Source organism: Benincasa hispida, chromosome 5 (genome assembly GCF_009727055.1).
Source record: "Benincasa hispida cultivar B227 chromosome 5, ASM972705v1, whole genome shotgun sequence".
In the NCBI taxonomy this organism is placed as follows: Eukaryota; Viridiplantae; Streptophyta; class Magnoliopsida; order Cucurbitales; family Cucurbitaceae; genus Benincasa; species Benincasa hispida.
The window spans coordinates 13,053,763-13,066,071 of record NC_052353.1 but is presented as its reverse complement, the minus strand read 5'-3'; the positions used below and the strand labels follow the sequence as shown (position 1 = coordinate 13,066,071).

At 34.9% G+C, this 12,309-nt stretch overlaps 1 protein-coding gene across 1 annotated transcript; it reads right to left on the bottom strand.

The window, feature by feature from the left end:
• Positions 1-213: 213 nt before the first annotated feature.
• LOC120077779 (malignant T-cell-amplified sequence 1 homolog) lies at positions 214-7,303 on the bottom strand. The gene is made up of 10 exons (XM_039031799.1): positions 7,044-7,303; positions 6,887-6,944; positions 6,708-6,793; positions 6,102-6,183; positions 5,935-6,002; positions 5,713-5,810; positions 1,813-1,949; positions 1,623-1,690; positions 668-731; positions 214-582 (listed from the first exon to the last, which is right to left on the bottom strand). Exons 3-10 carry the CDS (start codon positions 6,716-6,718, stop codon positions 565-567), a joined length of 546 nt encoding a protein of 181 aa, XP_038887727.1. The 5' UTR covers positions 6,719-6,793; positions 6,887-6,944; positions 7,044-7,303; the 3' UTR covers positions 214-564.
• Positions 7,304-12,309: the final 5,006 nt, after the last annotated feature.

The following is a 12,309-nucleotide window of genomic DNA, read 5'->3' as shown; positions in this document are numbered from 1 at the left end:
AAGAAAATCAAAATTTTCTTAAAATTCTCTCAAAATCTCAAAATTCCATCCAAATGGGGAGAAACGAAATACTCTCAAAATTTCGTAATTTTGTCAAAATTGGGACAAATGAAATTATTGAAAATGGGGAATATAGAATAAAAATATTTGGGTGCATCACATTCATTTTTTGTAGCCCACCAATGTATACAATCACAAGCTGCCACAAAGCAATTTTTTTTTTTTTTTTTTATTTCTTTTATTTCTTTTATTAAATAAATTCCAGCACCCAAATATCCTCAATATCTTAATATAGAATAAGACGATGTGAAAAAGTGCATGGATAGCAGATTCACAGCGAAGTGCAAAAGGATTTTAAGTACAATTGGGAATTGGTTCCTCATAAAAGTATAAAAATATGGAGACAAAACAGGCTTCTTGAGACTTGTTACCCCTATTCTGTTCTTGTCTGTCCACACAACATAACCGAGAAACTCAAAATAGTGTAAAATTAAACAAAGTTTGTTCTCTAAGTTGTGTCTCCTCGCCCTCGTCCCCTAATGTTGTTTCTTTTGGATATTGTGATCAATCGAGGCGTTCCATCTGCAACCAAAATAAGATATAACTTTGACATTCAACGTCTACGTTTGGGAAGCATGAAGAAAAATGGGAGGGAACTATAACATACCTTCCAAAGACCGTCGTTAAGGTAATGCATATTGTCCACTCCGATCCCTTTGTTTGTCGCCCTTCTGTAAATCACACATGAGTAATTTTCTTAAGCTTTATCGACACCACCTCAACGAGGCATTGGTATTCATGTCACTAAGAAAAGGTTGATTTGTTAAGTGACCATTACATTTTATATTTTTGAGAAACAAAGAAAATTACTACAGATATAAATTTTGCCATTTAGCAAGTGCTATATTTGGATCATAGTTTCGTACTCTGCAACTTTGCAACTTTGCTCAACAATGCTGGTTCAAGCTGTTTGGTTCAAGATGTGTGTGCCTCTTCACGTTGACTGAATAGAGTCCTTATGCAGCAGTTCTTTGAAACGGAAGGCTAGGATTTTATGGAATTTTGCTTCTAGAGCTCTTCTCTGGGGCAATGTGGCTTGAAAGGAACAGAAGGATGTTTGAAGATAAGTTCAAGCCTTTTTCGTTTTGTTGAGATTCGTACACTATATGGCTCTTGGTGGGAGCCATAGCTTCAATAAAACATTTTGTAATTATCCCCCTATTTTTTCTCCTTTTGGTATTTTATAGGCATCTAGTTTCTTATAAATAATAATAATAATAATAAATTTTGGTATTTCCCTCAATTTCTTTGTTTAGAAAAACATCTCAATCCAAAACTTGAGGTTTCAACCTCAATGCTCTCAACACTTCCTTGGCATTTGATATCAAAATATTAAAGCTCAGCTTAGCTAATTATCTTTCTATCTATAATCTTTTATAATAGCTTTACTGGAAACAATAATAATGATGATAATAATAGGACTATGATTTCTAAAGGCTTTAAAAAGTGAAAAACTAAACAAAACAAGCAAACATACAAAATATTAAAGCTTAATATAAAAAACAAAAGAAATTCATCATCAAATGGGATGGGATAATAAATTAAATGACAATATTACTCACATTTCCTTTGCTGACATCTTTGTGAAGCCAATAGCAAGAGCATGCTGCTTCCCTTCGGCCATTATTGCCTGAAAAATGTTTGATTCTATGTAAGAAAGGGTTCACCAACCAAAACCTCAAAACTGACTAACAAGTGTGGTAATCACCCAACAATCACAAACTGTGTAGATAAGAGCCAACAAAAGTTTACCACAGGTGTTTCCGCTTCAACTTCATCATCCAAGGCACCCCCAGGGGATGTAAGACCAGGGCACATTATGTTAGCACCAGCAAGGACAAACTTTATTGCACCTCTGTCTACTTGTAATTTTCTCATAATGTTGGGATCTGAAAACCAAATAGGACGATACATGTCATAATCTGAAACTGAGGTTGTGGAAAGATAGAATATAGTGATGAAGTACGACACAAAGGCTTGCTTTTTTTTTTTTTTTTTTCCTGAGGAACATACAGATCTAATTTCATTGATAGAATGAAATTACAAAAGGGCACAAGTGCCCGTGTGTAATTAAGGTAATAGGTACAATGAAGTTCTTTGTTTGGCTTGGACAAACTTTGAGGAGTGTGATTGAGCGAAAGCGTCTAAATACCAAACATTTGCTTAAGCAGTTAGTGATGAAGAACTGAAGTGAATGTGTGAATCTGGATTTGTTCTCTAAGAATATTTTTCGGATACCAAAATTCTTAGGGCTTCAAAATGATATCAGCCAAACAAATATGTTCCATAACCTTCAAAATGACATTATCAGTACAACCATTAGTTAAACATGGAACCTTAGAAGATTGTTGATAAAATATTCTCTGAAAGACTAAAAAATTTATACCCTAGTGTGATTTTTGTTTACCAGAAGACGTTAGTTGGCAACATTGTGGACCCCACTTTGATTGCTAATGAGGCAGTGGATTCTATAACGGGAAAACAGAAAAAAGTGTTCAAGTTGACCTTTGTAAAGGAGTACAAATACAATCTACTATCTAGTGAATTGGCACTTCCCCAGAGCAATCTTGTTAAGGTTTCACTCATATGGAGAAAGTGAATTTAAGGTTGTGTTGGTAGCACCAGTTTTTTATTTCCTAAAGTTATATCTTCTAGAGGGGAGGTAGAGAGACCCTCCAACACCGTTTCTCTTAGTTCTTGGAGCAGACTGTTTGAATAGGCTTCTTTCTAACACCTCCAAGAGAACTCTTGAAGGTTTCATTAATGTTGCTTGTAGTTTGAAGATTTTTTTTTTTACATGGAATACCAAAAACATGCCCACAGAAGGGAGCCAACTACAAGAAGAGACTCGAATCTTGGAAAATGATATTGAAAAAATAAGAACAAAAAGGTCTAAAAACAAACAGAGAATCTAACAAGTGACCAAACATCGATGGAAGAACTCTCTCCACCCCTAAAGATTCTATTATTTATCATGCCCCAAGAACCTCACAAATTAGCAAAACTTCCAACTTGCCATAAAAATAACCATTTTTCACAAAAAGACAGAGGGAGGAAAAGTTCCACAATTGACTCCCTAAACCTTAAGAGTGCACAAAACTAAAGTCAAACACCTCGACCCTACCAAACAACCCAAGCAAAGTCACGCCTCCAAAAGATATAATTGAGGTCTTCAGTTGCCTACAACAAAGAATACAACAATAGAGTGGTCTATCCCCAACTAATTATCTTTCCACAATTAAGTATCATTTCCATCCTCCACCGCTTTAAGAATAGACTAAAAAACAAAGGAAACTTAGGCAAGGGGTTTTTTCATGGTTTTCTAGAGGTTCCTTTGATCTCATCGTCAGTTCACTCAGTTGAGTTAGGTCCATACCTACTAACAATAACCTTGTGCCATCAGGTGTCAACTTCATGATAGAATCGCTAGAACCCTTTTGCCAGCAAAGCCATATTTCTCACCCTCACATTTACAATGCCTAACCCCCAAGGTTCAGTGGCCTAGAAACCACATCCCACAGCATAAGATATGAAGCCTTACCCTCAAACACCCCCAATGACAGGAAATCCCCCATCAGCTTCTCTAGAGCCTTGCCCACCCTAAGGATTCTAAACAGGGACATAAAATAGGTAGGAATGTCACTCAAGACCAACTAAACAAGGGTCAATCCCCCACCAGTTTGAACATTAATTGCAAGTCTATAGTGCTTGTCATCTTCAGTATGGTGTGAAGGAAGGTGGTTTTTGAGAAGTCATGAAAACTTTAGTTCTAAAAGTCCTTTTTTTAATACGAAACATGACTATGTATTACGAACATTAAACCTCTCATTGAGGAGAGAGTGAGGTGACAAAGGTTAGACTTTGCCCCAAAAAAGTGGATGAATAATAACATCTTTATATGAGCTTACTGGTTACTCGAACAGGATCAAGGTTGTTCTATCAAGAGGAAAAAAAAAAAAAAAAGATCTGCTCCATAGGTTGTACAACTATATTCTTGATTTTAAAAGAAAAACTACAAACATCTTTATCTCTATCCTTTTCGGCGCACTCAATTCCTTAGAGAGAAAAGTCCAAAACTATCGTTTGTCGTTGGTGTTGAGTCCTCGCTTCTTGAATCTTGAACATACTATGGTTGGACACTTCAAACATGATTTCGGGAAAAGTATCACTTTGCAACATTGCTAACCCTTCCATTCATTTCCCATCGTACACTCCTTTTTAAGTTTTTTATTTGACTAGAAAAACAGCTTTGATTAACGAGAATAAACATACAACTGAATTTCATACAAAAAGAAAGGTCAAACCCAACAAAATGAGCCACCAAGTAAGAAGCTCCATTTCGGGACCAAATGCAAAGGAAACTCTCTAAAAAGCTTGGATTGTAAGCCAAAAAGGAAGCACTAAAGTCAATTTCACAACTAACTTTTTCCTAAGATCTCTCCCCCCTACAAAACCAATTCTAAGGCCAGACGCGAGCTAAAAAAAACCAAAGAAATTAGGAAGTTCGCTAAGTATCCTTTACACCACCAGAGTATCATTAGAAAATTTTGGATGAACTAGTCCTATAGAAGCTTTCTACAATGTTAACCTACTTTCCTTTCTTAATCCAATAATCTACTCATGGGCCACAACATAAAAACGGATAGGAGAAAGGCAGAAAGGGAACTAACCCCCCTAGTGGCGTAAACCACAATTCAATTTTCCATTCAGGAAAAATATATATATATAGAAAATAAATAATCACTAAGGTTAGAAAAGCATGAACACTATAAAAAATATGACAAGGGAAATAAATTATCTCCAAACCATGGCCAAGAGAGGCCAAATTAACTTCCAATCGAATAATTACACGACAACTTATCTAGGGAGCTCTAACTTGAAAAATAAATTGAATAAATTTAACTTTGTATGTCTGCAAAGAGTCTCCAATCCCTTTCAGCCCAAATATACCACAGTTCTTTAGTCAGCATTCTACAGTAGCTTTTGAGACCTCATTGAAAAGCCAGAAGATGGAAATGGAAATATTAGCTAAAAACAACCAGTTGAAGATTCATGGTCTCAATCATTGGTTGAACCATTTCCTTTCTAATCTGATCATACATAATCTTACAAAAAAATCTGGTCATAATTACGATTGGATTTTCATATACCCCTTTGATTCTAATTCTCACAAACTCAAGCAACATGATCTCACCACATATAAGAACATAATGCGTTCTATTCCCTAAAACAGCAATTTCAAGAAAAATAAAGATAACCAATCGGTGCACTAAATTAACATCAGATTTTGATACGAATTGAAACCTTTCTATTTTAATAAAATACAAATATGAAATCATTAGATCATCCATATGATTCAGCTAAAGACTAATTAAGAAAACACTCAGATTCAAAAGTACGCAGGTAAGCCTCAGGGGTTAGCAAAGCTCCTAGCCTATAAAATAGATATTGTTCAAGTAAATTGGTCATCTTTCACCATTCCAAAAATCATAGAAAACTTGCACCTTAGTCTTCTTCCATACTATAGGCAGATTAGAATTCAATACATCCAAGGATAAGTATCACGACAGAAGTTAATAGGGTTGTCAAAAGAATATTATATGGATTTGGAAAAAATGATCAAGTGTAGTCTCTAGAAAAAGAAAACATTACATTGATGAAGCAACCTTAGTGTAGGCATGTAGGGCCCATCCCGGATATTGAAAAAGAGTGGCACATTGTTCACAACAACCAGATTGAGATGGTTTTGACTAGAAGAGTAGTTCAAAGAAAAAATAAATCCAACATAAGCCCCATATTATCACATTAAAAAGAAACAAATAAATATAATATCGATATTTTTTTGTGAAAGTAGAAGCAAACAGAATTTCCGACCACTTAGTTACAATCAGAGGAGCTTTTTTAGGAAGCAAATCATCCAAAACTGGCTCTAGTCCTGGATACTGGAATAAAAAGACAAAAAAAGAAAATAAAAGATGAAGACATTATTTTCTATCTCATTAAAATGATTATGGGATTCTAACAACTAAATCAATACTTACTTCTTCTGCTATACTTTGCCGAATTTTCCGTTGGACTGATGCCTTGACTTGATTCTGAGCAGACACGTCTTCAGTAGAAAACCTAATATAAGACAGCAGCACAAGAAAAAGAAAACAAAATTGAAGGATTTGTACAAGCAACACCACTATAAGATATGGTGAAGACACTCACTGAACTCACAAGTAAGCATCCACCTAACTCCAAAAATATATTAGATCAACATACGATCATTTCAATTCATAAATTGCATTTGTTACTATTCCCAAAATGTTCAAATTTAGCACCAATGGTTCATCCCACAGTAGCCCCAACAATCAAAGGAGAAATAACAGTAAAACAATCCATTTTTCCAATAAGGAGAATTAAAATGACAGAACCCCACAAACAAACCTGCCATAAAAACAAGAAAGAAGACACTATTCGAGCAAAATTCAGAGACCAGTAAGGCAATAACAAATAAGGATGGTAAAAAGTGAAGAAATCCAACCATTTACTCATATTTTAATCCAAAAAACAAAACCATAAATCATTTTCCACGAACATCAAGCAAAAACATGAAATAATAGCTGAATAACGAGCACTATGATATAGGGAGAGAAGCTCACTTTTTGAACATGATGCCGCAGAGTTATTCGAGGAGAATCCTTGTAAACGTTATTACCGTAATTTTTGTAATTTATGCCCTTCAAATCTGCCAATTAGTGTCAATTAGCGATTTTAGGCTAATCTTTCCTATGGGTTCTATCATTTGTGTATAGTTAGTTTCGAAACCTTAATCACTTACCAAAAGGTCGCCGAAACCCTCTTGAACCTGCTGGACAGAGGCTTACAACTCTCCAAATCTTCAATCCAACATCCGAAACAATTTGGGTAACATTAATTTCATGCCAAAATCCAAAGGCCATTCAAAAACTTTTAAGAAAAACCCACAAAATACTTACCCACGACTATAACACCGGCGATGGCAGCGGCGATTGGAGGGAAGATGCGGCTATGACCACGATAGCGCGCGACGGCGCGATCTGCAGACGACCGATCGTTGAACGTTGGACGGAGGCACGAGGGGAGGTGCGGGCGGTCGGCGCTAAGTGAGAGGTGCACCACTGTGAAGGCTTGAAGGAGAAATTTTCGTGGAGAGAGACTTGCCGAGGGAGAATTCAAGAGATGACTAGTAATTTGATTTCTTTATTTCTTTCTTTAACTTTTTTTTCCCTAAAATACCCATAGATGCATAAACTTGATAGTTTTTGATCCCTAACCTTACAAAATTTCAAAAATACCAAACTTAAACAAATACGCGTTTCAAAAATATCCTTTTAAGTTTAAAAAATTACATCAATACTCTTAAACCTTAAAAATTTAATGTTTCTATTATCCATTTATTTGAAGTTTTCTTGAATTACATAGAACCAATTTTAAAACAAATTATATAAATATCTTTTTATATATATATAGATACTCTCATTTTTGTTCAATTTTTACACCATTTTCTGACAACAAAGTATAAACTAAAATTTCAATTAAAACATAAAATCTTACAAAATTTCAAAATCAAAATTTTCTTTAAGACTTACTAAAACAATAAATAGCCAAATATAAAAAGGACGTTTTTGGCTATTAACACACCCCGATGAACTACTATCCTACAACCTTGTTAAAAAAATTTCCTAAGATCACCTTGATGCTTCAATTATTCTCTTTCTTTTTGTTATAATCTATCAACCTTAACTAAAGGGACTATTTTTTTTAAATGAGACTAGATGACATTAACGTTTTACACGTGTGAAAATTATATTATAACTTTCTTTTCTAAGTTGTTTAGATGTATTTTTCCCTCAAATAATGATAATTGATGGGTATATAATTCTCTAAGTGTTGTTTTTAAATATAGAAAAATGAATTCAAATAGTTACAAAATATAGCAAAATTTTAGAACTATCAATGATAGACGTTAATAGATACTGATAGACTTCTATCATTGATAGTTCTAAAATTTTGCTATATTTTGTAAATATTTTCTAACAGTTTTATCATTTGAAATAATTTCTCTTCTCATAATGTATTTTTGTTTATTATGAAAAAATTGTTGTCTAAATTAAAATAAAAATTACTCTAAGAAATGCAATTCAATGTAACAATTTTGTTTGTAAAATAAAATGACGAAAATAAATTAAAAGATTGGCATAACTTTGAATCAATTAGTCAAGCACAACATGAAAACACAATCTAATGTTTGACAAATGACAAGTTGAAGATTCATGGTCTCCATTATTGGTTGAACCATTTCCTTTCTCTAATAATCTGGTAAAAAATAATCTTACAAAAAGCATATGGTAAGAAATAAATAGAGAAATTTGTACGGATGACCCAATATTTGGGCCCCAAATGCCAAATGACCTCTTTTTTTTAAAAAAAAAAAATGTCAAATGACCCTCTACTAATGTCATCACCATACAAGATTACGGAAATTTCTCCTTCACGATATGGTTTCGCTCTCGCTCTTCCTTCGTGATGTGATTGCTTGTCAGTGTACAAATGATTTAATAATTTTCACAAAATAATATGTCTGAAACCTCAAATCATTAATACCTTGAACATATAATGGTGAATATTTTAAAATCGAAACTTCATTTCAATTGTGCTTTTGTTGACTGGGGTTCACTTCAACGGTGTTTTGTTTAACAGATTTTTATTGAACGAGATTTTTCATAACAAGGTTTTTCAAACCGAAACAATTTTTTTCCAGAACATGGTTTCATTGGAGGTGTGTAATTTGTAAAAAAAAAAAAAGATATATATAAATAACATACAAAAGGAATGGGAGAGTGAGAGCGAGAGATCATTGCCAAGGGTTTAGAGCGACAACGAGAAAGAGCGAGAGTGAGTGAAGGCAACAACGAGAGAGAGCGAGAGCAGAATTGAAATTGTGTATTGGATATATATCCATCTGCTTGTACAACTTAATGACAAATGTTCTTTTGCTTTGTAGGATGACAGGAAAGTCTCATTTGATACGGAGGTGATTGGGATGAGAACCAAAGTTTGTACATTGGAGGCGAGCTAACAGGAATCATTGTGCCTATTACATTGAAGTATGAAAAACTTAAAGCTAACATTTACAAGGTTACAAATGTAATTTCTTCAAAGTTTGATGTTATCATGAGAGTTAAATATAAGATTGACTATGAAGCCCCTCCACAAGACATACGGAACGATAGTGATGTTCACTTCCTTCTTTTCTGAGAAGATTTTTCTAAAGCTCAACTATTTGTAACGCTAAAATCAAACCATGACGAAAATGTGAATATGAGTTATGATGATTATACATGTGTAGACAAACAACACGAGGAATCATATGAGTTTAATTGAGAAGAGGATGGTATTCCATTGTCTATTAACACTCAACCATCAACATTATCAATAGACAATCATCGCACTAATCCATGGGACTTGGAAAGATAAATTCAAAGTAACCGATTAGTGCTTGTTAATGAGAGATTAAAAGGATTGAATTTAATGGATTCTGGTCCTCCAAAAGAGTGTAATCCTTTTATAGTTGGTAATGAGAGATCAGTAGGATTGGTTTTTATGGATTGTGGTCCTACAATAGAGCGTGATCATTTCATAGCTAGCAATGAAAGATCAACAGGGTTGGATTTTATGGATTGTGGTTCTACAGGCGTGCGTGGACCTATAGTGGCTTCAGTGGTTTCACAATCTAGGTCGTCATGTCATAGAGGAGAATTGACTATACCTGGTACCTCTTCATCTAAGATAGATGTTGAAGTTGGTCAACTTTTTTTTTTTTTTTTTTTTGAGTAAAAGTGACTTAAAAATGAGATTATCTACCCTGTCCATAAACCATAATTTTGAATATAAGATAAGGAAGTCAAGTAAGTCTTTATTCATTGTCAAATGTATTGGTATTGGGGAAAGTTGTAAATGGGGCCTTCGTGCAGGAAAAATATTAGGGTGTAATATATTCAAGGTCACAAAGTATATGCGGATGCACACATGTTCTATTGGAATTCTTAATCATGACCGTAGACAAGCAATGGATGTGGTAGTTGGCTAGCTAATCAAAGACACGTTTACAAGCATATGACGTGTTTATAAACTTTGTCACATCCAAGAAGATATGAAGAAAGAGTATGGCGTAAACATAAGTTACGAAAAAGTGTGGTGTGCAAGGAAAACCACACATGCTCTCACTAGGGGTACTCCAAAAGAGTCGTACACCATTTTACATGCTTATGGGGAAGCGTTAAAAACGGAGCCAGATATAATGTTTGAAATCAAACTTGAAGATGATGTGCATTTCAAGTATATATTTATGGCATTAGGGCTTGTATTAGAGGTTTGGCAAGTTGCGGGCCTGTGATAATTATTGATGGGTCGCATTTGAAAGGAAAATAAAAGGGGACCATGTTGGTCCTCATTTCCATGGACAGTAATAACTAAGTATACCCACTAGCATATGCCATAGTGGATAATGAGACTAATCGAGCATGGAATGGTTTATGTCGAATTTGAAGTGTGTCATTGGAGAACCCCCTAATTTGGTGTTCGTGTCGATAGGATGGTATCTATTGGCAATGCCATTTATACAATTTTCCCCACGACATTTCATGGATTGTGCACGTACCACATAGAAAATAATATCATTCAAACTTTAAGGACAGTATGGTTGTTAGATTCAAGGATTTAGCCAAGGCATTGTGCACGTCAGAGTACGAATCACACTGGGACCAACTTCGTAGTTTTTGAGATGGTATTGTAACAAAATATTTGGAGGATATCAGTCTTGAAAAGTGGGTACATGTTTACCAAGTAGAATGAAGATATGACAATATGACATCGAATAGTGCATAGTGTTTCAATTATTTAACTAAAGAATATTGACTGCTGCCCATAATGTGCTTGTTGGAACATGTTAGAGGCCTTATCCAGTTGTGGTTTTATGAACGTAGGAATTATTGGGCATCTCGAACGACGTTACACTCGAACTATTGTGAAAATCGATCAACAAGTGAGTGTGATAAGGGTAGACAATATCGAGTTAAGCCGATGTGAGACAAACATTGAACGGTATTGTGATCCTTCATACGAAGGAATGCACGTGTAAGGAATTTGATTCACTTGGTATCCTAGGTTCGCATGCAACATGTGGCTGCCTGGGAATGAAATATCCTCATCCAAATTCTTTACAATTGATTTTATAGTGTTGACTTCTTCATGGCTGCTTATCTAGAGCCTATAAATTCGCTCGCCTGTACATCTAAATGAAATAGACCTCCGGGATATCTGGAAAAGAATATTCTTCCCCCAAGAAGAGTGCACAGGTCAGGCAACGAAGAGTACGAAGAATACGATCTAGAGGAGAACATCGTAGACAAGTAAAATGTGGTAGGTGTTGGAATTATGGGCATAATCAACAAAACTACAGTGAACCACTCACAATTGAGCGACATACTGAACATAGTATAAATGATTCAAATGTTTGTCGAGATTGATTTTCTATGTGCCACTTTTCCTCCTCAATGTATGCTCTATGTATAAACAATGTCCACTATCTAAAGTGTTTAAATTGTATGTGCCACTTTCTATCCTTAATGTATGCTCTATGTATAAGCAAATTGTTTAAATTGTATGTCACTTTTCATCCACTATCTCATTATGACTCATTCTGTTAATGTCTCGCTCCCTCTGAGTTTCGCTCTCGCTAATTCTCGCGCTCTCTAGTAACGTTACTTTTCATCTTCTATCTCATTATGACTCGTTTTATTAATGTCTCGCTCCCTATGAGTCTCGCTCTCGCTAATTCTCGCTCTCTAAAGCGATGGTATGGTGCAAGTCAATGGCTCAAGCTAAGACTCTAGCTTCTTCTTCGAATCACAATAGTCTTTTAATGTCCCAAAGAAGAAGATGAACATTGGATGTTACTTAGCATATGCTCTCACTAAGTTTCACTCTCTATAGTAACGTTACTTAGTATATGCTATCTCTTTATGACTTGTTTTGTTAATGTCTCGCTCCCTTTGAGTCTCACTCTTGCTAATTCTCACTATCTCTAGTAACGTTACTTAGCATATACTATCTCTTTATGACTCGTTCTATTAATGTCTCGCTCTCTCTAATAACCTTCTCTACTGTCTCGCTCCCTTTAAGTCTCGCTATCTGTATATGAGATGTTAGTAAAATTACACT